We start from the raw sequence: 27,785 nt of genomic DNA on the forward strand, positions 1-27,785 counted from the left end.
AGGGAGGGAGAAAGAGAGGGAGAGAAACACTGATATATGAGAGAAACATCAATTGGTGTTGGGGCCCAGCCCACAGCCCAGGCATGTGCTCTGCTTGGGAAGCGAACCATCAGCCTTTCAGTTTACAGGCCGGTGCTCAGCTCACTTGAGTCACACCAACTAGGGCTGAATTTTGAGTCCTACTAAAGGTGCTTTGGCTGCTGCATTCTGAGTTTGATGAATATCTCCTTTTCAAACCAATGCAGTGCCCTAGTATAGAAGGATATTCATTATAATATATAGTATACATTAATGCTCCTTAAAAATCTTACTGCCTTCTTTTTAGAATGCTTTCAGTAGCTACCACGGGCTTATCTTATAAGTATATGATTGTGGACTCACCAAGATCCGTTGAAATGTCAGTAGCTTCATTCTAATGCAGAGAGAACTGAGCACATCCTGTTGCGTTTCCCCTCATATAAATGAGTCAGTGAAGGGCCTTGGTGATAAGCATGTAATGTAGTTTAACATTTTATACATCAACCAGATTTATTGGGCCATGTATCAAAAGTGCATGAAATGTACAGAAGGGGAGAGAGTAATTTAGTAAATGATTCCTGATGAACCTGTAACTCAGCTTTAACAATTATTAACTATGACTAACCTTACTTCATGTATACCCTGACTTACTTGATTGTATTTAAAAAATTGTTAATTCATATTAATTATGCTAATGTACTATGAGAGATTACATTTCTTTTATTTCATTATTTTTAAAAGATTTTATTTATTTATTCCTAGAGAGAAGCGAAAGGGAGAAAGAAAGGGAGAGAACCATCAACGTGCAAGAGAAACATCAACTGGTTGTCTCTAGCACACCCCCAACTAGGGACCTGGCTTGCAACTCAGGTGTTTGTCCTGACTGGGAATTGAACCAGTGACCTTATGGTTCATAGGCCAGCAATCAACCTACTGAGCCATGCCAGCCAGGACTCATTATTTTTATTTTTAATTGTGATAAAAACATTCAATTTCCCATTTTAACCATTTTTAGTTGTACAGTTCAGTAGTGTTAACTACAACATGTTCATATTGCGCAGCTGATCACCAGGTTTCATTCATCTTGCAAATCTGAAATGCTATACCCATTAAATAACAACTCACCGTTTCCCTCTTACCCAAGCCCCTGGGAACCACTATTCTGTTGTTTCTATGAATTTGACAGGTAGATACATCATATAAGTGGAATCATACACTATTTGTGATTTTGGGACTGGTGTATTTCACTGTCCTCAAAATACATTCATGTTGTAGCACGTAACAGAATTTCCCTTCTTTTCTATAGTGCAGTACTATTCCACTGGATGTATATACATTTTGTTTATCTATTCGTCCATCAACTGACACTTAGATTGCTGCCAGCTCTTGGTTATTGTGAATATGTTGCTGTAAACCTGAGTGTGGAAGTACCTGTTTGAGACCCTGCTTTCAGTTCTTTCAGATATATACCCCAAAGAGGGATTGCTGGGTCATACGATAATTCTATTTTTAACTTTTTGAGGAACTACTATCCTGTTTTTTATAGTAGTTGTACCATATTTTATTCCCACCAACAGTGCACAGGGGTTCCAATTTTCTCCATATCCTTGGCAACCCTTACTTATTTTCTGCTTTTTTCTTTATAGTAGCCGTCCTAATTAGTGTTGAAGTAATAACTCATTATGATTTTGATTTGCATTTTTCTTATAATTAATTATATTAATCGTCTTTTTATATGCTTGTTAGCCATTTGGATGTGATCTTTGAAGAAATGTCTATTCAAGGCCTTTGTCCATTTTTAAATTGGGTTGTTTCTCTGTTATTCAGTTGTTAAGAGTCCTTTATATATTTTGCATACTAGCCCATTATTGGAGATATTTTCTCCCATCATATAAGTTGCCTTTTCACTGTGTTAATTACATCTTTTGATGTACAGAAAATTTTTAGCTTGATGATATTCCAGATGTCCATTTTTGCTTTGGCTTTTGGTGTTAACATCTCAGAAATTGCTGTCAAGTCCAATGTCATGAAGCTTTTCTCTGTATTTTCTTTTAGGAGTTTTATAAGTTTAATAATCTTAAATTTAAGTCTTTCCCTGGTTGGTGTGGCTCAGTGGATTGAGCGCCAGCCTGCGAAGCAAAGGGTCTCTGGTTCGATTCCCAATCAGGGCACATGCCTTGGTTCCAGGCCAGGTCCCCTTTGGGGGCCATGTGAGAGGCAACCACACATTAATGTTTCTCTTCCTCTCTTTCTTCCTCCCTTCTCCTCTGTCTAAAAATAAATAAATAAAATCTTTTAAAAAAGAAAAGAAAAGAAAATCAGTTTTAAAAAATAATAAATTTAGGTCTTAATCATTTTGAATTGTTTCGTGTATGGTGTAAGAAAACGTTACCTTTTGCATGTGAATATCCAGTTTCCCAGCACCATACATTGAAGAGACTGTCCTTCCCCTGTTGAGTAGTCGTAGCACTTTTGTTGAAGATCATTTGACCATATATATATGAGGGTTTATCTTTGGGCTCTCTGTTTTATCTCACAGATCTGTTTACCTTCTCTGTGCTAGTGCCACACTGTTTTAATTACTATGCCTTTGTAAGATGTTGTGAAATCAAGAAGTGATTTTGAGGTCATTGTACTTTGCTTTTCTTTTTCTAGGGTTTTTGGCTGTTTGGATCCCCTTGAGACTCAATATAAATTTTAGGATGGATTTTTCTATTTCAGCAAAAAAATGAAAATTGGAATTTTGGCAGGGATTGTGTTGAATCTGTGGGATCACTTTGGGTAGTACTGACATATTAACAATATTAAGTCTGCCAATCTATGAACACAATGTCTTTTCATTTATTTGGGTCTTTTCTAATTTCTTTCAACAACATTTTATAGTTTTGGTGTACAAGCCTTTCACCTTCTTGGTTAGCTATGTTCCCAATTATACTTTTTTTGATGCTACTGTAAGTTAAATTGTTTCCTTAATTTTGTTTTTGGATTATTTATTGTAAGCACATGGGAGCAGTTGATTTTTGTGAGTTGATTTTGTATGCTGCAACTTCGCTGAATTCATTTATTTGTTCTAACAGTTTTCTTTCTTGTGGAATTTTTAGGGTTTTCTACATACACATAAGATCAGATTATCCACAGATAGTTTTACTTTGGATGCCTTTATTTCCTTTTCTTGCCTAATTGCTCGGGTTAGGACTTCCAATAGTACGTTGAATAAAAGAGGCGAGAGTCAGTTTCCTTGTCTTGTTTCTGACCTTAGAGAAAAAAATTTCCGTCTTTCACTATTGAACATGATCTTACCTGTGTGCCTCTCATATACGGCATTCATTTTGTTGAGATAATTTTCTTCTATTTCTTATTTGTCGAATGTTTTCTTTCGTTGAATCTTGTATAATGCTTTTTCTGTACTGAGATAATCATGTGATTTTCATCCTTAATTCTGTTCCTGTGGTATATTGCATTGAGACTTTCATATGTAAATAAAATCTCATTTGCTCATGGTGTATAATGCTTTTAGTGTGCTGTTGAATTCATTGTTTTGAAGCAGTATCAGACATGGGCAGTGAGCTAACGAACAGGCAAACATACGCTATAATGGCAGGTTCTGGTAAGTATTATGAGGAAAAGTAAAACAGTGCAGGAGGGTAAGGAGTGGCAGGGTGGCGTGGGCTGGGACTGTTTTGGTATGGAGGCTTGAGAAGCCTTGTGAGGAAGTGACGTTTGGGAAAAGCCTAGTGAAGGTGAGGGAAGAACCTCACGGGCACTAGAGACAGCAAAGGTAAGGATTTACCTGGAGTTTTGGGGACATGTCTGGGGAGGAGGTTGTGAGAGTGGGGGTAGGAGATTAAGTCCCAGAGGCGGGGGAGGTTCAGGACATCTGCAGTACAGGAGGGCACGTAATTGTCGCCTCAGCACGGACGGCTCCTTATATGGTTTTGAATACTCATTACAGGTTTCCCCTTTTCTTGTTTCCTTTGCCTTTGCTGTCTGTCCTATTTGTAGAAAGAATGTGCTTGCTTTGTTAACCGAAGGACAGAGCCTGAGTTCTTTTCCAGATTTCCTTTGAAGAAGGCTGAAACACAGTGGGTGGAGTCTCTGGGTCCAGCCAAGAATGCATTGTGATGTCTGATGTGATTTGAGAAAAAAAAAAATCATTGTTTAAGAAATAATGCATTATGTGTATGTCCTTATATATTTCTTTTATAGTTAGAATATGTATCCAATATTTTAAATTTAAATAGTATGAAATGGATTTCTTGATGAAGTTTATGACAATTTTAACTGGCAGCATGATCTCTAGCGTAGCAGTTAGCTTCTTCCTGTACTGTTTTGTTGGAAAGCTTTGCATTCCTATGAAACATTTTTCCAAAATCTGCCTTTTTGGAGGAAGTACAAATTATTCTCATGTGTTGCAGCAATTAAAAGATAAAAAACACCCTGGAGCTTGCAGATGTTCGTTCTGGCCCTTGATAATATAAGCAATGTTGGTACAAGTGTTCTAAACGTCATTGAGAATGTGGAGGAGTTATCTGCTTTGTCTCCAAGTGGAGTTTTATTTACAGTGTAGCTTAGTGTTTAATATACATTTGCCTCTTTTAGAATTTAATCAGTCTGTTTTTTAATCCTTGTATCCTGATAATTTGACTTTCCACCGATAAAATATTTACTTGTCATATCAGGCAGGATGCTAAACTTGGAAATTAAGAGTTCTGAGTTAAATATAAAATTTGTTGAAACGTATTCATCATAATGCAGTCTATTTAATGTCTTGGCAGTACCTCCAGCTCTTCTCATTTAACGTGCTAGGAGACAGACTGGCAGCAGTTGTAAACTGAAACCTGGTTGTGTGCGGGAGACTGATAGGGGTAGGAAGGAAAATGGAGAAAATTTGAAAGTGTTACTGTGTGTGTGTTTTCTTAAATTAAAGTGTGACACATTTGCTTGAAATAGAATTTGTATTTTGTGTATCAAGGCTATTATAAGTTCACTATGGATGGTCCTAAGGCTGAAGCTGGTTTTAAATATTATTTTGTGGAATAACCAAATTTGACTCTTAAAAATACTGTGATAATGTCACACCAGTTGTTTTGATACAATAAGCATGTTTTACAATATGTTTGGGTCATTGGGCCCCCAGTAGACCTGAAATGTATTACTCAGAGGAGAAGCATGCATTTATAGTATATTCTTAGCTGCTGCTTTCTGTCACTCAGCTGTCAAGTCCTATGGAATCTGAAATAGAGCCTGACCAATGGGAGACAGCCTCCACACTGTTTACCGGTGATTCGGATGTGGACTGTTTTATCGTGCACTGCAGCGTCTGTGTTGCAGTTTTGAGGCAGCAGGATGCAGAGTGCACTTCAAATTTTCCACCAGTCTCTGAAAGGGAACAGCTTTGAAAGACAGCCTCTGAAGAATAAGAAATAGGAGGAGTTACGGTACCTGACTTGGGGCTGCTCTCGTCAACTTCTGCACTGCGACGAAGGTAGTTTTCAAGCGTTATGAAGGCGGAGAATGATCCTGAAGATGAAGAAAATATCGTTAGAGATCCAAGCTAAGTGTAGCGCCACATGAGGACTGTAGAACAGGAAGCGTTGTAAAGGGAGGGACGAGGCGCTGGTTAGGAGTTGGCAGGCTTGCTTTGTGAGCCACGGAGATTTGTAACTTACTGTGAAGTAGTTTAGTGTTAGCAAAAGAAACTAAATCCTGCCTATGATGAACTGCTGGTTTTCCTGTGCGCCTAAGAACAGAGTAGGTATCCGTGCCATCCAGTCTAACAAGATTCTCTTTTAGGCTTTCTGAACTGTATTTGTTTAAAGCGTACTACTGTTTTATTAACTTTGGTTTCTGTGTCTTATGATACTCTTTCTGATTTATCTGATTAACAGATTGGTGTTAGTAATAGAAAACAAAATTTCTTTTTCTAGGTTTAAAAAGCTTATGATAGAATCTTACTAATTCAGCTGTATTTCTGTTCACTGACAGTGTAGCAAAGTGGAAACCTGCTTGGTAGAGTAGAAGTGAAAACCACGTGATAATAAGAGGCTACAATCACCTTTAATTATCTTTTCAACAGCCTCAATTTTGTATTTTACCTTTCTTAGTGTTTTAAATAGTTTCTTTCTCCCCCAGCAAATTTACTTGGATATAAAGTTAGGATTGTTTTAACTGCAAGGATAAGTTAATCAATTTAGATCTTGTATTTGTGTGACTTAATCCCTTAGGCATTTGAGAACAGTCTCCTAAGCCTGCATCTTCTACCACTAAGTCGGTAGTAAACCCTTTGTTTTACTTTAAAGCGAAAGAATGGGGTACCTAATATGTAGTTTAGACTTTGAGCCAATAAGTAGGGCTGTTTCTACTCATAGTTGTCAGTTTGAATTTTTGAAGTTAGAAGCAAGGGGGTTCATCTCCAAATTTGATGACTTTAGAGACAATAATTTGATGTCTATATAGGTAGTTGAACTAGATACCACTGAAATACTACATTTTAGCAGTGGGTCAAAATTTTAATGTATTTATCTTTTTTCATAAGTATTTAATAAATATATTGCTTATTTAGCTAGAAAATTGATGATTTTCTTCTTTCAGTTTGGAGGGGATAGTATATAAAATAATCATACTGGTCAAACATTTAGAGGATATGCTTCATATAAGTGATTCATTTTCCCCCCCAGAAATTTGTTATGGTATTTGTGGACATAGGAATTGCTTTGTCAGTTAATTCAAAATTATGTACATCTTTTTTTTGCTCTAGAAATAGTACTGGACTGAACACAATTTAGTAATAAATTTATTATATAATATTTTAAAAGGCTAAAATAGTATACATTTTAGTTCTGGGTTCTACATTTCTGCTTACTAAAAGAAGATCCAAGTTATTGGCTTCAGAATATCATGACTGTATTTTTTTCATTCAAAGCTAAAGATAGCCTTGAAACAGTTTTAAACATATTTTAAAAATTGCCTTTGCTCTTTTAAATACATGTGCACTGAGCTTTTGTAAAAATTAAAAATCTGTTTAACAAAAGCAATATATGTTGAATATAAAAAAATGAAAGTCACTTATAGACCTGTTATCTTAGGATTTTTAAGTAGTAATACTTCAGAGTCCTTTTTAAAATGTTTTCTCTGTAGAAGTTTCTTTTTATCCTAATATACATATAATGAATTGCTTTCTCTATTTAGGGTGTGTGGGTATGTGTGTGTGTGTGCATGTGTGCGTGCATGTTCATTTGCCTCCACAAGTATATTTCCAACCGCAGGAAAGAGGGGTTTTTAAAAAATATGTGCAAAATTCTACTGCATCTAAAGGTATTTAGAGATGTAACCAGAGCCAAGTCTCAAAGCCTGAGTTAGAGGATAGGAGAAGCACACTGATTTTGGAAATCATGAGAAGTCAAGGTTGGCCACTTAAGTCATTTAATGTTTCTGGAGCCTCGACTTTTCTCATCTGTTAATTGGGGATAATAATTTTAGTGTACTAGGATCGTTTGAGTAATTCATGCCTGGCACAGGGTAGGTGTTCAACAATTATTAATTTACTTTCTTTGTTCTAAAAGCAAAGAAAACAGAGCAGAGAACATGAGAAGAAAGCATGCTTTTTCTCAAAAATACGATTTGAAGTATTTCCTGCATATCATGTATTTTTAAAAGGTTCTCTTTGTGAAATTAACATGACAGGGAGAAGGAAATTTGGGATGCAGTTGGAAACTGAATGATATAGTATGCAATAATGTTTTCTTTTCTTCTTTAGAACGTCTTACTAGTGTAGTATATACAATGCTATATTTACTTTTTTCCCATTTTTGTAGCATGCAGGAGATTGGAACAAATATGATGACCGATTGATGAAAGCAGCAGAAAGGGGAGATGTAGAAAAAGTGTCCTCAATCCTTGCCAAAAAAGGGGTCAATCCAGGCAAGCTAGATGTGGAAGGCAGATCTGCGTAAGTATTACTGATAATGTCCTAAAGGGAATTTGGGAAGACCCTTGGGATACAAATGTAGCTTGTGAATTGTGCCTATCAACTTTTAAAAAGAAAAATCTTTATCAAAACTCACATTTAAAATGTTTCAAACATCGCTTTTAAACATTCTGGACTAACAATTGTTCCTTGAAAGATTTCCAAGCTAGAGAGCAAATGTTAAAGTACCAGCAGCAATCTAGTTCTTTAGGTCCCGTTGCACGCCACAGCCTGCGTTATTTGGTGCGTTTCCTTTAGAAGCTTCTTTGTATTCCTTCCCCTATTTAATCCTCACAGTGGCCCTCTAAAAGAGATAGGAAACGTTTACAGAGGTTAAATAATTTGGTCTAATCTCACCAAAAGTTACAGAGGTAGAACAGGGACCCAAGTTCTATGTCTCCAGTTCTGTAAATTGCACTGCGGTTTTCCTCTCTACCCCCAATTCATTTGTATATTTGGGTAAATGAGACTTAAATTTAGTTTAAATGAGAACGTTTTTAGCAGAAAGGGAGGCAGAAAAACTTGTGTGGCTTAGGGAGACATTGATAGTGATGCTTCCCTTTAGTTTCTGTGTTACTGAGGCCTATGGCTTGTTTCCATGTTATCTTTTCTCCCACCCTTCCCAGCCATCACTTGGCTTCCAGTTCAGGGTGGGGATCCACTGAGTTAAAGGGTAAGATCTAGGTTCTGTTACTATCATCTATAATTATAGCAGTTAAAACCACATCTGGGAAACCTTCCAAAGTTAGAGGTGAAAAGTCTCATTTCCTGAAATTCCTCTCAGTCTTATACTAGAATGAATTTATTTAGACTATCATAACTGGAAACCAGATACTAAATATAGAGATGAATGTTAAGAAGTGAATAGTCAATGTTAGATGTGGGTCACTACCATACGATGCTTAGATATTTAAGAATAGTAAAAATAACAAAGCATGACTTGTAAATTAAATAGTTTTTAGGAGCAATAAAGTTTGAAAAGTTCCCGTTTTTCTATACTATTTTAATTTTATCGAGTAGGCAATTTGATAGCTACAGAAACATTGGTTATTTTGAGTCCTCCTATTTTAGGTAAATTTTAAGCTATTTACAGGACTCACAGCATAAATAGTGAAAATTTAATATGTAAAAGTGACTTTGCTTCTCATGTTTTTTTTCTCCCAAACACTAAGATGTTAAAAAGATATAAGGGAATCTTCTTTGGGCTTGAAAATCTTCATTGAAACCCTTCTTTCTTCAGTTCTGCCCATCCATGCTTTGAATGTTTTGAATGAATGGTTGCTGAGTTTTTGTTCAGATTCTTTTGAGCTAGGGTTCCATTTTGAGTGAAATTATTTGTGTTAATGGTCAGAGTTGTAAAAATATAATGTAATTTGATGAACTATGAACTTTATTTTGTGAAATATTTGAGTGTAACTAATCTGAGGTTTTCACTACAGGAGGTAGAATTCTTTCTGGGATTTACAAGAAAATATTTTCATTTTGTTACACACAAACTGTATTCTCCCTTAATTAAAGCATCTTATAATTAGTCAAATATACAACCTGTTACAAATATATTTTCTGTATTATCTATAATTATAAAAATGAATTTATTTTCAGTGATGGAGGGTGGTTAATTTGGAAATTTAAGACAAAAATAACAAGTGCTCCCTGAGTTCAATCCCGATTTCAAAAATGAAATATTTGGATCTTGGCTGTAGTCAGAGCAAGGCTCTGTTTTCTTCCTGTTCACCTCTCTTAGGTTGCAGTGTGTTGCCAATGCAAAATGGAGTAGATCCACCAAGAAATCCCTCTACCATTTGGACAGTTGTAGATTCCAGTTCCCATCTCCCCAGCCCTAAAGCTGTCAGAGGTTCAACTTCCCAGCTCTTTTCTCTGGAATCAACAATTGCTCCTAGGCAAAAATGGCCTCAAGCCCCAAGCTCCCCTCTCTGGACCTCTGTCCTTTCTTGCATCTTGACCTTTTAATTTTTCACTATCTTGTTAGCTCACTGATGACTTCAAACATACACCTTATGTATTTTTAAAATATTTTATTTATTGATTAGAGAGTCAGAAACATCAATTTGTTGTTCCATTTATGTAAGCACTTACTGGTTGATTCTTGTATGTGCCCTGACCGGAGATCGAACCCACGGCCTCGGCCTATTGGGATGGTGCTCTAACTAACTGAGGGACCCAGCCAGGGCCAAACGTATGTCTTATACTTTATGCAGCTTTTCTAGTTGTTCTTCAGGGATTGGGATTGTTCTTACAGGGTAGGTATTGTCTACATTATTTGCATTTCTGTTATGGAAGTAGTAGTACATGTCTTTATATTTAAAAAAGAAAACATATTGTGCTCGCTTCGGCAGCACATATACTAAAAAAGAAAACATTAAGAAAAAGAAAATGTATTGATTTTTTAATTGCAAAAGAGTATTTCTATAAAGCAGTTTTTCAGATTTCCTTTACAACTCTTAGCATACAATTTAATGATTGCTGTATCTTCTTTCTAAAGCACATCTATTTATAGCCCACCAGCATTAATAATGCATTGAGGATTGTTATGATTTCTGCCCTTTAGTACATCATTAGTATATAATGATGACTTATTTCGAAGAAAGAAGTCCTCCAAATTTTGTGAGCTAAGAAATGAGAACAAGCAAACAAAAAATATCTTTAAGATTGTTGGGAGAATAAAACCTGTGCTTGAAGGAAATTGCCATTCCTCAAAAGATTCTAATCTTTTGTCTGTAGAGAGGCTGAGTCACTTGGGCAATTTGATGTTTTACCAAAAAACTCTCCATGAGATAAGATACTTGAGCAGCCGTTATTGTGATGAAGCTGCCAATCACCAGTTGCCCATAGTTGCAGCCTTCTGAATCATCTGAATGGTATCTGTGGAGGAATGTTCAAGCTTAATGCAAAATTTGATGCAGATTCGTTGCTCTACTTGCTCAATCATTTTGAATGTGACAGCCACACTGTACACATGCTCACTCACCAGCATCTACCACCCTCACTGACTAGTACAGTGAAGTCATCATTGCTCACACATACGCATCCCAGTCCACTCTCCTTGGCTGCCGGTTACATCAGTGTGGTACAAACTGTTCTTGTTATATTGATGATGGTTGGACTTTTTCCAGACAGACGTCTCATAGTATAAAATTTCTATTATTGACTATTGATTATTGCACTATTCCATTGGTTCTAAGGAGGTATTTCTAGAAAGAATTGGCCCCTTATGTATGTTTGGGTTTAAATGAGTTTTTCAGTAACATGGGATAGATTTTTTTCTTCTATTAAATACATAGATGTGCCAGCATTTAAAATGTGCGTGTCTTTTGAGTAACGAGTGATGTTACCGTAGCATTTCAGTTGACCTTTGGGAGTGTCCATGGCATAACATACACTTCCCTTTCGTTTAGCTTCCATGTGGTGGCCTCGAAGGGGAATCTTGAATGTTTGAATGCCATCCTTATACATGGAGTTGATATTACAACCAGTGACACTGCAGGTATGTTTGCCTCGGCAGCCAGTTACCGGACTGAAAGGAGACACAAACATATTCACTGTTAATGTTCTTATGTAGGTATAAATGTGATTTGAAAAGAGAAATTGTTAATTTCCTGTTTTTAAGTAGTTGAGAAAAGGTTTACTTCTGAGGTTTTGTGGGGGGGAGGTCAGGTGCAGGAAACTTAGTAGAAAGGATTACTGAACTGGTGATCAGTTGAGGACCGCAAGCCTAGCGGTAGTAGTACAGGATCCTAAAATCTCAGATCTTGAAGAACCGTTAGGGGCCATTTAGTTTATACTCATATTCTGTTCAGTATATGGGTCCTTTATGTTGTAAGGTCGTGTGGCATTTGGTTGGACATACCTTGTGATGGGGGACTAACAGCCTCGTGACAACATTACTCATCATGGTCACAACAAGAATAGCTGACACTTACATGACATCTGAGTGCTATATGCCTGCTAACTCCTTTCACCGCTACATCACCCCCATGAGGCTGTGAGGCGCTGGGTCCTTCAGTGGATGCGTCACCGGCAGAGTCTGTTCTTCACTGTTATGCCTCACAGGAAAACCTGTTCTGTGTTTGGTTAACTAAATTTAAGAATTTAGTTATAGATAGTTCAAGTCTATCCATTACCATGTTTTTTGTTTAAATTTACTTCTACCTCTCTTTATCTTTTAAAAATCTTGCAGCATAAGTCTGAGCGCATGTCACAAGGTCAGCCTTTAAGTATTTGAACACGATCGTTGCTTTTCTTCAATGAGTGTGTTAGTTTTCTATTCATCGGGATAACCATTCTCAATTCTCTGGGACGCTTGACAGTTTATTTCTCTGCAGTTCTACTTTGTTATTCAATTAGATAGGAGGTGACCTGGAACAGGAAATTTTCTTACCGGCTTCAATATTTTATTCTGTGCTGCCGTGTGTGGACAAATGAGTATATTACTGTTAACTAGCACTTTGTTTAGAAGTGGAAGGGAGGGAGAGGAAGAGAGACCACAATTGAGTTAATGAGGAAAATCTTTACCTAAATGTGTATTAGATTCTAAATTGAAGACCAAACTATTTGCCACCTTGGAAAGAACAAAAGAATGGGTCTATTATATATGCCTTCCATTGATGTAGAGTAATATTTACTTTTAGAAATTTGAACTAACTATACCTTTTTTAGAACTCTTAACTCTTTTAAAATTTATTACTGATTCAAGTATCTTTCTTGGTTTTGTCTGTCCTGTCTGGTCTGGACATTTTTGCCCAGTGGCCAATCCAGTAACTTTTGCCCCCCTTCCTCCTGTGCAGGTCAAGCTCACCTGCTTCCCCGAGCTCAGAAGAAACCATGTCATATACTCCATTTCAATGCACCTGCTTAATTTTGTCTTTTGCTTTTGCTGTTGTTTAGTCATACTTTTATTTGCTCTATTTTATTATGTTTGTCCTAAGAGTTGTCCTTTTCTGAGGACAAGGACCTTGTCTCACTTGTTGTTATATTATTTGTTATAATCCAAATGTGGATATTTGATAAAATTGGATTTAAAAACTTTATTTGATCTTAATTTCTTTATTTGCAAGCAATATAAAAATATATTGAAAATAACCAGACTTCAAGTTAGCGTGGTTTTGGTGTAAGACTTGGGTCTTACCAGGTATGAACCTTTACTATAATTTACAGTGGTACATCTGATATTTTCTTGATTTTTAGTGCCCTGTCTTAAGTGGCTGGACCTGAATTTGGCTAACAAAATACCTGACTTGACATTTTTATGTGACCGAATGCCTGTGACATTTTGTGGAATACCAGGGACTATCCTACTATTCTCCCCCTCCCCTCCCCCCCCCCTCCCCTCCCCCCCCCCCCCCCCTCCCCTCCCCTCCCCGCCCCAGTGAACAAGACTGATTTTAAGAGACAGTTTCTTAATGAACTTTGAATTTTAGTTGGAATATAGAAATTAGTTAGAGAATACCCTTTTTTAAATATACCTCTTAATTTGCTTCATTTTAGTATACATGCTGCCAATTTGGAAATGTTATGAAAAATCTAGGTGTCTTTCCTTTCCTCTCTTCCTCGTTCTCTTTTTCCTTCTCTCTTTTCTCCCTCTCTCCCTGCCTTCTTTGCTATGCTGGTGTGCAATTCACTGTCTGAGGCACCGCTATAGGTATTGTAGGTCCAGGGCTAATAAGACAAAGTGCTTGCTCTTTATGCATTTGTGTGCATAATTTTCCTTCCCACCTTTCTTTTTTTGGTGCGTGCAATTATATCTTATTAAAATATCAGTCCAGGTGAAATATCTTAGAAACTAAAAACATGCTTACAAATTAAGTAGCTTGTTAGTTCATTTTGAAAAAAATTAATCACATTGCTATGGAAAATTCACATATATTTTAAACCTTTATAGGGAGAAATGCTCTTCACCTGGCTGCAAAGTATGGACATGCATTGTGCCTACAAAAACTTCTACAGGTAGTAAAAGTGGTTAATATTTTGGCTTTATTATTTTGACTGCAAATAATAGATGTGTTTTTAGTATGTTTTCAGAATTTGAGAGAAAAGAAAATAATAGGCTAACTCTAATAGTTTACACAATATTTTTTCACAGTTTGTGAAAGAATGTGAACAATAAAGAGCAAAAACTCTGAGGGAAGTGAATTGCATAACTCAGTGTATTAAAAATAAATAACAAAGACGTGATCTTCCTGTTGACGTTAGCTGGAGATTAGAATTCTCTGTTGTCTGGTATATGCCATAAGATAAAGTGAGGCAGCATAGAATCTGTGCATTTCTAATAAACATCAGTAACCTATACTAAATAATGTTAACCATTACTTAAGCATATAATCTGGTAGCCACAAAATTTTATGACTTGGGCTCAATTTTCAGTTAAAGGGTCCAGTCATATCTTACCATAAAGATTTTCACAACTAAGTTTAATAGCAGAACTCATTGGTTTTTCTGATTCAGTTGTTCAAGTTTTAACCTACGATGCGAAAAAAATACAACCAAACAATAACATAATTTCTATATCCCAGGCTATTATAATGTACCATGTGTTTTCGTGTTTGATGAAATATTGTTAAATTTACAGCATAAAGTTATTATATTTGTTTCATGTCAAAATATTTTAGTAGCCTGTCTAGTAGTCCTTGTTTATCAATAAATGGAATGGTTAAAGATTAAATGACAGCTATTCATTGGAATTTAGATGTTTAATTTTTTAAAAAATCCTTTAGATGACTCAGACTCTGTGTTTTAACAGTACAGCTGTCCCACCGAGCACGCAGACCTGCAGGGAAGGACTGCGCTTCACGACGCTGGTAAGCCAAGGCCGCCCTTGGACAGACACAAGCACTCGTTAAGTGGCCAGGCACTTACATTAACTTTAACGTTTTGACAGGCATGTATTTGTATGATTCAAATACAGCATTTCAAATTTCTTTACTTGAATTTGAATTTTTTTTAGATCGTACAGCTTAAAAAGATTTGTTCAGCCAATATTTACTGTCCAGTCTGCTAGATACTAAAAGTCCAAAACTGAATAAACTGTAACCTGCTCTCAAGGCCCTCCAAGGAGGGGGGGGGAGGGAGGAGGGGAAAGGCCGAGAGAGAATTAGTAAGTTAGTGAGTTAGTTTGGGAATTGGCGGGAGAAATGGCAGAGAGGAAGACTTCTCTTGCTTGAAAACTACATTTACCTATTTAACATGTCTGAACTTCCTTTTTCTCATCTTCAAAATGAAGTTAATACTACTGCAATAAGTGTTTACAATTAAATCATAAGTAGTGCCCAGTGTGTAGTAATTTCTTAATTAAGGGTGGTGGTGGCTGTTTAGTTAGAGGTTTCAGTGCTGAATTTCATTATCACTGTAATGTGCTATATTTTAAAAAAGATTTATACTAATAACTTCACAGATTTTATTACTCAGGGTTGCATATCTCAACTTGTCTGTATTATTCTTTTTTGTTTTTAAGATTTTATTTATTTATCTTTAGAGGGGAAGGGAAGGAGAGAGGGAGAGAAATATCAATGTGTGGTTGCCTCTTGTGAGTCCCCTCCTGGGAACTGGCTTGCAACCCAGGCACGTGCCCTGACTGGGAATTGAACTGCAATCCTCTGGTTCGCAGGTCCACACTCAATACACTGAGCTACACCAGCCAGGCAGTTTGGTATTTTTTTAGAATTTTTATTTTTAGAAAGAAGGGAAGGAAGGGACAGAGGGAGAGAAACATCATTGTGTGGTTGCCTTTCACATGCCCCCTACTGGAGACCTGGCCTGCAACCCAGGCATTTGCCCTGACTGGGAATCGAACTGCAATACTCTGCTTCCCAGGCCTGTGCTCAATCCACTGAACTATATCAGCCAGGGCTTTGTATTATTCTTTAGGTGTCTTCAAATACTTAGAAAAAAGTTGGATGTTAAATATTTTTGGAATGTAATATCTGACCAGTGGCCTGACTCTTGTAGGCCTGACAGTCCCGCAGTTTACTAGGAGGCCGAGGGAAAGAGAAAATCACTTCCCCTCTCTTCTCACATGTGTGGACTGTCTGCACTAGAGTAAAGTTGTTTGTGTCAGACATGGATTGGACTTCAGGTTTCCTTCAAAGTGTTTATACCTTAATTTTCTTTTCATATTTTATGTGCTGTTATGGTAGTTTAATTTTTTACACAATGCACTTTTCTTTTATATTTGTATCGAATAGTATTATTTCAAAGTATTTTAACATACATTGTCACTTTAGTCTCACAGTGCCCCTGTGAGTTACTGTAGATTTTATTTTTTATGATAGTTTCGTATTGCTACTTAAATAAAATGTAAGCCTAGATTTATAAGTGATGTACTCACCAAGCCGATATAGTTATGGAATCATTAAGACATATTTACAAGTTAAATTTAAAACCATTAAAAATACAGTTTATACTTATAATACTAATTTGCGGTGTTTGATGGAATTTTGAAAACGATTTCGCCTCTTGCTGAAGTATAAATATGTGACACATGGTATTTCTGTTCTCCTACCACCTTTCCTAGTTTTAAAATCCAACATTATTAATAATCGCTTTAAAAATTGTTTTTAACCACTTTATTATGGACAATTTTAAACACACACAGAGTTAGAATATTGTATTAAAATACCTGTACTTTTCATTCATCTTAGACAGTTGTTAACATACGGCCAATTTGGGTTCATACCATCACACATTATTCTTCTATTCCACTGGCTTATTCATATTAAATTCAAGACATCATATAACTTTATCCATAAATAATTTACTTTGTATCTCTGAAAGATAATGATTCTATTTTGTAAGCTAAGTATAATACCATTATTACACTTAAGGCATTTGAAAATGTTTTCAGTGTTTTCTAGTCAATGTTCAATTTTCCCCAGTTATTTTTTAATGCTTTTTGAGGTATAGTTATATGAAAAAAATTGTACATAATTAATACATAATCGACATGCTTTTTAAAATATAATAAGGGGTTATATCTCAGGTTGTGTTCTTACCATGTATATACAGAGTAAACACAACTAAAAAACAAAACACACACACACAATGATGACATTTTTGGATGTGATGAGTATATTTATTCAGTACCTGAGTGTGGTAATGGTATCACCATGTATGCATATGTCCAAACTCATCAAAACATGTATGTTAAACATGTGCAATTTTGTGTATGCTATAGATTTTATTACCCCTGTATTTAAAACTGGTACAACTTAACCAATTGAAATCTTAACGTTTGTTCAGTAGTTGTATGGATGAAGCTAGAATGAAGTTGCTGTGATAAAAGAACTCCAATATCAGCTGCTTATAAAAAATTGTTGAGTGGTAGAGGTCGGCAGATGACTCAAGGTCATTCATGAACTGAATTCTTTCCATCTTATTGCTCTACTTCCTCTGAGGGTCTTCCTCAGCTACATGTTTGAAGCAGGATCGCAGTCATATCTGTGTTCCAGTGAGCTGGAAGGGGAAAGAGAGCATGAAGAAGCACTTGCCTAAATTCTACGGTCCAGATTTGGAAGTCTATGGTAGCCCTCTATTCATATTCCATCAATAAAAGCAAAGTGAATAAGCTGTATCTATCTTCAAGGAAGGCTCAGAAATGTACTCTCTAGGTCACTAGTCATGGCTGAGCTGCTACACTGTAGAAGGGAAGAAAAGATTTTGGTAGCAAATTGCATTTTCTGCCACCGTCCAGCCCTCTGGCCTTCTAGATATTGCTGCAGTCCCTGCTTTCCCCACACAGAACTCTATCCCAAGAGAGGGAATACACAAGCCAACCCAGTTACTGCTGCTTGCTCAAATTCTAGGATTCCTGGGCATTGGACCCTTTTTTGTTGTTGTTCTGATATGGCTCTTCATGGTTCAGGAATCTATAAACTCAAAGAGAAGAGGTCTGCTTCCCACAAGTTATGGAGCCAGAACAGGATAAATGAAAGACAAAGTCTCTTTCAGAAAAGGGAGAACCCCAAAACACATTGCAGTTACTAGTCAATAGCAGATATCAAATGCTGCTGAGCAAAACTTGCAAACTTCTTACCGAGGTCTTGGAGCAAATTTCTCAGTTAGCTCCTCTGGATGTGCCCCTGGTTCTGTTTTCTGGTGGAAATCCCCTGTCCATTGTCCTCTGTGGGCCCCAGCTCTGCTTTGTAGGAGGTTCTTATTTATCCATTGTTCTCCAAGATCACAGATAAATTGATGTTGAAGGGTACGCCCTCTGTAGAGGCAGCTTAAGGGCAGGAGCAATCATGAGTTTTAGCCAACTGGGCTTCTGGGGCCTCAGGTAGTATAGTTCCCTCAGACTTTGGTACAGTTCTGGTCTCTTCATTACCAGCCACTTCATTATGTCTAAAACCATCTCCGAAGTTATTTTCTGGACATAAAGTTTTTAATCTCCTCCCTTTCTTGTTTTACATTTCTGGACTCATGAGTCTGTACTTTTAATGGCTGCTACCTCAAAGCTCTCTGAAATAATAGTCTTGAATGGGAATATAATATCCTTAATCTGATGTTTATCCGGAACTGGATCTTTTTTTTTCTTTTTTCTTTATTGGGAGTTCTTTGAGGAAATTTGTGACCTAGAATAGTTTTACAACCTGTTGTTTGATGTAGAGAAGCAATTGTCTCTCCACACCTGTGAGGGTCCAAATATCTGGACATTCTCTGTTTCCTTCCATCTGTGTTCATAAATTGGCTAATTCTAGCTTGACCTCATCTCTTTCTCCTAAATACTTTACTAAAAGCAGTAAACAGATGCCCATATGCACTAAAACTTTGGTTCTTTCTATTGCTTTACCTAGAAAGCCTCTATAGTCACGGGGGTACCTTCTAAATTATCATAGATGGTAGCTCTATCAAACGTTTTCCCACAGCATAAGGAAAACCACAAGGTTTCTAGTCTGAAACATATTTACTTTCCACCTAGAACCCAACCACTAAACGAGTACCTCTAGTTTGGGTGTTTGCCACGGCAGTGCCTATTTCCAAATAGTGACATTGTCTGCTTGAATCCAGGGTAAGGCTAGGCTGTTGTGACAAAGGCGCTGTAAAGTAACATTGGCTTTTTAAAAAAAAAACCACAGAATTAACTTATATCTTTTTCTTGTTTTTTTGTTTTGGCTCGTGAAACATTGTTTGTTTGTTTAATACATCTAAACAGAATGCATATATATATATAAATTTATATATATATATAAAGAATTGAGACATGAGAAAGCATCAGTTCAACACTAATGAATTAACAAGAATTAGGATTTGGGAAAGGTGGGGATTACCTGAACATTTTTAAAAACTGTGAACTGCAATTCAAATAAGCTGATAAAATTCCTACTAACACATAAAGAGTCTTCATAAGACTTTCTTTGTGATTTTTTATTAAATAAGAGAGCCTCTATCAGCTGCTCAAGGACTCCTCACATAAAACATAAATAAGGGGAGTCCCCTGGCTGGTCTCCAGATTGTTAAATGTTCTCCCCATTCCACCCCACCCCTAGCTTCTTAATGAAGCATGTCTGCACCCTCATAGCACGAAAGAAGATGTGAATTGTTCCACAGACATCTGTCTCCCAGTACCACCCCTTGTATACACCAGGTTTTCAGCTGCGTTCTAGGAACACCATATTGTACACATTGAGCTACATGTCTGTGCTAAGCATATAAGATAATGACTGATGGGGGAAAGGCTTGTTTTTTGTTTTTAAAATTACGTACACAGTACATTTGGTGTATTTCAAAAGGTGCAATACTTCTCTTAATTTGTCTGTGGAAGAAGTTAGACATTAATTTTAAAAACTCAGCCAATGGCTAACAACTTTCCTTGAAAGTCACAGTTACACAATGGTGCATCTGGAAAAGAGGAGGGACGAGACAGGTCCCTCCCGCTGTCACACAGTGGACCTGCTCGAGGGTGGAGAGGAAAGGCGGCTTCCGAAAAGGAGCATGTTATTAACTGAGGCACGTACCACACACCTTCTTCAGAGCACCAGGCGGGGAGCGTGTTTTCTAAACTAAATCTAGGAAGTGATCGTGGAATCACTCCATCCTCCTCAAGGTCTGTCCCATGGTTAATGAATTTTTTAAAAAACGACTCAACAAAAACAAGTCCCTTCCACACACACACACACCCCAAAAAAGAAAAAAAGCTACATATCCCAGCTCACTTTACAAAGTGGGACCTGGGAACAGCTTTAACAACTTGAATTAGACTTACAGAGGCATCACAAGTATGCCTTGCTTTTGAACAAAAATAAAATAAAATTTTTTGAGACAAAACAAAAACTAGTACTGATCACTTTTCTGACAATGCGCAATTACTCGGAGTTAACGAACAGTGAGAAGGGGGAGGGGCCATACCTGTCTATGGGCTTTGTCGCACATGAGTGCGTGTAGCTGTGTAGAACATGTGTCATCATTGCAAAAACAAACTATGCTTTTTAATTTTTAGTTTGATTTGAGCATTGCTTTTAATGTGATGCTGATACCAGCTGTGCGGAAGGACACTGGAGCGATGTCCGCCTGTGGCTCTTCATTTCTGGAGGCTCCAGGGTAGCCAATATTGCTTTGTCAAATGCATTCTGTAAGCCTTTCTGTGTGAGCGCAGAACACTCCACATACTTGATGGCCTTCAGGCCACGGTCCAGCTGTTCAGCAGTCTCTGGAGCAATAGTGTTCTGCTTGTTCTTGAAAAGATTATCAATAGGAGAGGGGTCATCTCTCAGATGAGTTTGTGTCCCAACAGCAAGAAAGGAGTCTTCAGACAGTGGTGTTATCTCAGGTACCTACTTTTCTTTCACATTTTCAAAGCAGAGTAGCGAGACCACTGAAAAGCAGACTAGAAATACATCTATTTGTACATAACTCTGTGGTGGTAGTCATAATCCTCTTGCCCTGCAGTATCACAAAGTCCAAGAGTATATGGCTCCCCACCAATCATAACCTTGACAGCATAGTCATAGGAAAAAGTCAGTACATACTCAGATGGAAATTTGTTTGTTCTGTAGGATATCAAGAGACATGTTTTACCAACGGTACCATAGCCCAAAACTTACTTAATTGTCTGCATTGCTGAAACAGTTTTCTGTTCACTTAAATATTCCCAATCTGATGATGGCCTTAGCTTCTTTAGCAGGGCATGGACAGTACTCCAGAATTAATTTCTTTCATGGTACAGTCCTGATGTTCACATTGGCTAGTGCCTCCGCTCCACGTGGTCATCCAGGGATCCAGATTCCTCCCGTTTTGCAGTCTTACCATCGCCCAGAGCCTTGCCCTCATCTTTAAGACTGAAGCTGGTAGCAGCACCTTTGTTTTCCTGCTAAGAGGAAGAAAGATCGTACAGGAATGTAAAACTGCTGCTTTGAGCCCTAGACTAGAAAGTGGCATACATCACTCTTGTCAGGGTTCATAGGCATGATCTAACTCATGTCATACATACATGCAAGGGACACTGGAAACTGTGGTCTCTGGCTGGGCCACCATGTCCCCAGTACAACCTCACTGCCCTAGAAGAAAGGACGACCAGAGTCTGGTGGTCAGATGCTCCTCTCCACTGTGGCACCTTTAACAGTGGCTGTACTTGTTCACTGTCTCACCACTCTGGAATTTATCATGCTTTACATTTTTATTTTGATTTTTAATTGGGCCTCATTGGTTTTTAATTTTATTTCTGAATTAATGTACTCAGTTTTGGCTTATCTTTTCTTAAGTTTATATATTTTATGTAAAAGACTTGCTGGATTAAAAAGACAACCAGAAATGAATATTTACTTGATCTCATGTCTGCTTGGTTTTGTTCTATTGAATTACACACCACAGACTTTGTTAGTACTTTTTGTGTTGATAATCTAGGATTAATGCATAGGCTTTAAAAAGATCATGGCAGTATAAACACAATTCTGTTTTATAAGTTTAACAATATTTTTTCATAATACAAATATGTAGTCTAGTGTTGGTCAGAGAAGACGCATTGTGTCATTTTACTTAGCAAAACGACCCTGCTCTGTGTCATTAAGGGCAGACATTGCAATCTCTGCTTTTGAAAGGTAGTATGAATTGTATGAGTCATACTTTATCTACTGTGGCTCTTTTATTAAAAAATGAATATGGTTCTTTAATAAAAACTCAGCTAACACTTCAAGGACCAAGCCAGTTATACCCATGTTTAAAAACATACTATAAATAGAAAATTTAAGCTTGATTTTTATTATCTGTGTTTATCCTCAGAAGAGCAGTATATTCTTGTCTTCTGTAGGATAATAAAATTTGTTGTTCCTTTGAAAGGTATATGAGATTTATAAGATGGTCTCTTCTAATCCATTTTGTGATAGAAAATTGATGCATATAATGCTAACCTGAGCGTGAATGATGCAAAGCTTGGTAGTTTAGAAAATGAAGAGTTTACTTCTCAGATGGACCTAGCAAAGCACCACATGTCAACAGGTGTTCACCGTTTATCATTTTCCTTTGCTCCCCAAAGCCATGGCAGACTGCCCTTCCAGCATACAGCTGCTTTGTGATCACGGGGCCTCGGTGAATGCCAGAGACGTCGTAAGTCAACTGATGTCTATTCTCATTTCACCTCATGTGTTCAGACTTTTCGTTTTGGGAGATTTGTTGCCTTATGCTGTTTTTTTTTCTCTCGTTGCTTAGGATGGGCGGACACCACTTGTTCTGGCCACTCAGATGTGTAGGCCAACGATATGTCAACTGCTGATAGATAGGGGAGCGGATATTAATTCTAGGGACAAACAAAACAGGTAAATGTTTTTTGTTTTTTTTTTATCACAGCTCCCCACACCAGCTGGATGCACAGTGATTCTGAAACTGCTGCTGTGCCTTTGCCTACAAGTCACGTCATCCTGGCCCACCATCCCCTTTGGTTCTCCCCTTCCTTGACATTAGCACCACTTCTTATTTTTCCTCAGTGTCGGCTGAAGGAGGGTGGAGAGAGGCACACAGGGGAGGGTGACGGGTAAATGCAGAATACACACAGCGATTAGGGCTCGTGTCGTAGTTGAAGAACTAAAGAAAGAGAGTCCCAGTTATTTTTAAGCTGTAAGAAAATGTTTAAGGAAATGGGCTCAAATAAGGTATAAGGAAGAAGAACACAAAATTATACCTACAGTCCACTTCTCGTTAGTGAGTCCTCTGGTCCTCGGGTGTCCTGGGGACTCACAGGTCTCAGCGCCGACTTTCTCCAGGTGTTTGCTCTCCTCACCGGGCCCAGGCGCGTGCCGCCTCCCGCTTGGAGAGCGGGATCGTTCTCCCTCCCAAGTTTCTGTTTATTTTTGCTTCTGTGTTCCATGCCAGTGATGGATTGGTTGCACTTAGGATTTCTCTCTGTGATTTTCCCATTCCCCTTTTCTGGGTCCAGTGTATCATGGCACTTGCTATATTACAATTCTAATATTTATAGTTAGAAAGTATCTGACAACAAAGTATCTGAAATATAGCCCCTCCACTAGTTGAAGCATTACAGTAATTTTATAACAAATTTCTGGAGTTTTACAGATGATTATGAGTGAAGTTGTTAATTTCTTAATTTTATTTTTTTAAACGTATCCTATTTTTTGTAGTTCGTTGGAAGTAGGAAGCATAATAGTCTTTAGATGTTAGATTTTATGGCTCTAATTGCTTTTATTGTTCAGGCATTTCAAAGGAAGAAATTCTTAAGCAGTTAAATCATTGATGTGATTATTAAGAAATGGTTTTTTGTATTACTTTGTTTTTGCAGGTATAATCGGGTTCCAGGCATTACTGATGAATTTGATTTTAAAAGAAATTTCAGTATCAAAGGGCAATGAGCTGGTTGATCCATGTATCATGCCTCATTTTTGAAAATTGATCTTATATTTCTTTCAAGCATGTTTTTTCCCCATTGGAATTAAACCAAAAAAATCAGTGAGGTAGGGCAATTGGTATTATATAGAGTAGATAGCAGATGGTTTTAAAAATAAAATCTTAGGTTCTAATACTGTATTCAAGTTTCTTTTTATTCCCTGTTCTATCTATATATGGCATTTTCCCCAGTGTTAAAAACTTTGCTAATTCCTGTTTTATGTAAAATTGTATACCAATAACTATTACAGAGTATAAAAGAGAAATAGAATATACATAGCAGAGTAAGTCAAGAATCAATTTCCTTATAAAATCTAATACACACATTTGAAGACCAAGTTAGATATAGGATAAGTTGCTTCATTTCATTAGGTATTAGTTTCTCTAGCAATAAAAATAGAGAATTGGGCAAAGTAATCACTGGGATCCTTCAAATTTACATAATGATTTAATTGTTTTGCTGCATTATTACTACTTGCTGATATAAACAGGAATTCAATCCTTGTTTTGTTTGGAGTAGAAGGGACTCATGGGGGAGGTTGGCACACTGTGGTTCATTGATGTGCAGGTTTTGAGCAGGTGGGATGACAGTATCAGCTGTGGGAGATTTCTGGTAATTTGCTTGTAGGACACACTAGTACTGGAATAAGGGCAGTTTGGTATCGGAAGTAACAAATGGATGTAAAGTGATAAAAGATTTTAGCTCTGCAAACTAAGAAACAAAGCAAATGTTTTTATAAATGCTGGGATGTTAAAATATGAGATTAAAACTTAGAGTAAAATTTGAATCTGTAATAAGTATGACTTTTTAAAGTAATATTTGTTCTTTAAAAATGGGGGCTCTGGAAGATTTCTGAAGTATTTTCTTGGATATTTCTCAAGGTCTTTTATTCTTCTGCCTTCCTTTTAGAACTGCTCTCATGCTAGGTTGCGAGTATGGTTGTAAAGATGCTGTAGAAGTCTTGATTAAAAATGGTGCTGATGTAAGCTTGCTGGATGCTCTTGGCCATGATAGTTCTTACTATGCAAGAATTGGCGACAACCTCGACATTCTAGCCTTATTGAAGACTGCATCGGAAAATACCAACAGAGGTACCAGAAGTTCTCTGTAACTAGAAAAGCCCAGGTTAATAAGGAGCAGCTTTTAAAGATTAGATGGTAGGACTAGTTTTTAAGAAACAAAATACTTGTTACTGGATGAACAGTATTGGTTTATGTCCCTCTGTACCATGGATTTGTGTATTTACATTGTCATCTGTTTTTTAAAATATTTGTTATTGATTATGCTATTACAGTTTTCCCAATTTTTCTCCTTTATCCCCCCTCTGCCCTGCCCCGCAATCCTCCAGCATTCTCCCCCACCCTTAGCTCATGTCCCTGGGTTGTACATGTAAGTTCTTTGAGTCCTCTGTTTCCTATACCATTTTTTTAATCTTTCCCCATCTATTTTATGCCTAATGATTATGCTTCTTCTTCCCTGTACCTTTTTCCTGCTATTCTTCCCTTCCCCCTCCCCACTGAACTCTCTCTGTGTGATGCCCATTTCTCTGATTCTGTTCCTGTTCTGGTTGTTTGCTTAGTTTTTGTTGTTTTTCTTTTCTTTTAGGCTCATTTGTTAATAGCTGTGAGTTTGTTGTCATTTTATTGTTCATATTTTTCATCTTTTTCTTAGATAAGTCCCTTTAACATTTCATATAATAAGGGCTTGGTTATGATGAACTCTTTTAACTTGACCTTATTTGGGAAGCACTTTATCTGCCCTCCATTTTAAATGACAACTTTGCTGGATAGAATAATCTTGTATGTAGGTTCTTGCCTTTCATGATTTCAAATACTTCTTTCCAGCCCCTTCTTGCCTGTAAGGTTTCTTTTGAGAAATCAGCTGATAGTCTCAGGGGAACTCCTTCGTAGGTAACTGTCTCCTTTTCTCTTGCTGCTTTTAGGATTTTTTCTGTCTTTCATCTTGGGTAACTTAATGATGATGTTCCTTGGTGTGTTCCTCTTTGGGTTCAACTTCTTTGGGATTCTCTGGGCTTCCTGGACTTTCTGGAAGTCTATTTCCTTTAACAGATTGTGAAAGTTCTCCTTCATTATTTGTTCAAATAAGTTTTCAGTTTCTTGCTGTTGCTCTTCTCCTTCTGGCACCCTTATAATTTGGATATTGGAACGTTTTAGGTTGTCCCAGAGAATCCTCAGCCTTTCTTAATTTTTTTTTTATTCTTGTTTCTTTGTTCTGATCCAGTTGGATGTTTATTTCTTCCTTTTGTTCTAAATCATTGCTGTGAATCCTGGTTTTCCTCTTGTCACTGTTGGTTCCCTAAATATTTTTCTTTAATTCATTTTGGGTATCTTTCATTTGTTCTTGTATTTTTTGACCAAGCTCAGTCAGATCTGTGAACATGTTGATTACCAGGGCTTTAAATTCTCCATCAGATAGGTTGGCTATCTCCTCATTGGTTAGTTCTGAGGTTTTGCTGTGTTCTTTCATTTGGGCCATATTTCTTTGTCTTGGCACAGCTGATAAGTTGTAAGGGGTGGGGCCTTAGGTATTCACCCCAGCGAGTCAACCCTCTTTGCTGCGCTGCCTGTGTGGGAGGGGCCAGAGAGGGAACAGTGCAGCTCACTGGTTCATCTCTAGCACACTTTCCAACAGACTCTCCCATTGGGGCAATCCCAGACTTAGCCCACAGTCAGCTCTGAGTCTCAGTTTTCCCCTTAAGTCAGTCCCTCCCGGAGCAGCCCCTCAGCCTTCTCGCCACCGTTTTTCTGAGTTGGCCTGCGTGGTCTGCCTTACCAGTCTGGTTGGTCTGGTTGATTTTTTCTTTACTTCCTTGGTTATCGGAGTTCCATGCAGTTTGATTTTCTGGCACTTCTAGTTGTTTATTCATTTTAGATTGGTTGTTATCCTCCTTTTGATTGTGTGAGGAAGTGAAGGGTTTCTACCTACGCCTCCATCTTGGCTGGAAGTCCCATTGTCACTTGTTTTGAGGGAGTGTGTGTTGCACATATTGTCTAGTTTATCAGCAAACCCCACTGTACTGTGGAGTGATTTAAGAATTAAGTAGAAGGAGTCAAATCAAGCATTTTGGTAATATATTTTTTGATGACAGGGGCGAAACTCTTAACTTTCATATATACAGTTTTAAAGAATCATTGTTCAAACCTGTGTATATAATATTCAACCAATATTTATTGAGTACCCGTGCCAAGTATTTTTCTATGTTTTTTAAAGAGAAATTGGAAAATACAGAAAAGTACAACAAATCAAATTAGTCAGTCATATGACTACTGAGGAGCCTCTATTAACATTTTGAGGAATATCCTTCCAGTCTTCTCCCTCTGTATGAAATTGAGGTTACCTGGAGTGAGCTGTAGATTACTTTTTGTGTAATATATTTTGTAGGCTTTTCCATTATAAATAAATATTTTTTCTATGATATGATTTTTCTTTATGCTTAAAATTCCCTCTATTTAGGTTTAATTATAGGTATTAAGTTGTTTATAGATTTTATTAATATAAATAACAATTTAGTGATTGTCCTTGTATATAACTATTTTGGCCTATTTTTATTATACCCTTAGGATTAGTTCTTAGAAATTGAATCATGGAGTTTCAGGGTATGCTTATTTCTTTAAGCTTTCAATATACAGGATCTGGCACAAATAATGCCCCTTTTAATTACAAGATCTTTTATTACAAAATCATAAGGATATAATTCTGTAACATAACAATATCACATTAAAGCACACCATATGACATATTAGGTAAAATGTTCAAGTTAAAACTGTTAATTATTACACCCATATTATTACCCTACCAACCATACTCAAGCAGGCATTACTTCTTCCAGACCTTGTATATTATTAAGTTGCCTTTCAATTTAGGAGTGTTTTGAATATTGCATTTTCACCTGTCTTCTTCCTACCATTGAATATTATCTACCTGCATGTTGTCATAGCA

The 27,785-nt window shown here is 37.1% G+C and overlaps 1 protein-coding gene and 1 pseudogene across 3 annotated transcripts in view; one reads left to right on the forward strand and one right to left on the reverse strand.

Moving 5' to 3' along the window:
* UACA (uveal autoantigen with coiled-coil domains and ankyrin repeats) overlaps positions 1-27,785 on the forward strand; it is an 88,274-nt gene that overhangs the window by 30,641 nt on the left and 29,848 nt on the right. The window contains exons 1-8 of one of the 3 annotated variants that reach the window (XM_037137272.2): positions 5,279-5,769; positions 7,833-7,966; positions 11,401-11,489; positions 13,884-13,948; positions 14,742-14,799; positions 22,464-22,534; positions 22,637-22,743; positions 24,735-24,916. In XM_037137272.2, coding sequence (XP_036993167.2) covers positions 5,731-5,769; positions 7,833-7,966; positions 11,401-11,489; positions 13,884-13,948; positions 14,742-14,799; positions 22,464-22,534; positions 22,637-22,743; positions 24,735-24,916 — 745 coding nt within the window. In that variant the 5' untranslated portion in view covers positions 5,279-5,730. Of the gene's footprint in view, positions 1-5,278; positions 5,770-7,832; positions 7,967-11,400; positions 11,490-13,883; positions 13,949-14,741; positions 14,800-22,463; positions 22,535-22,636; positions 22,744-24,734; positions 24,917-27,785 lie in introns of those variants that run through there. The other 2 variants (XM_053656846.1, XM_037137271.2) reach the window with 2 other exon arrangements.
* Positions 20,452-21,050, reverse strand: LOC128626105 (cell division control protein 42 homolog; annotated as a pseudogene).

This window comes from Artibeus jamaicensis, unplaced genomic scaffold (assembly GCF_021234435.1).
Source record: "Artibeus jamaicensis isolate MK-2021 breed Jamaican fruit bat unplaced genomic scaffold, CSHL_Jam_final scaffold_286, whole genome shotgun sequence".
Lineage (NCBI taxonomy): Eukaryota > Metazoa > Chordata > Mammalia > Chiroptera > Phyllostomidae > Artibeus > Artibeus jamaicensis.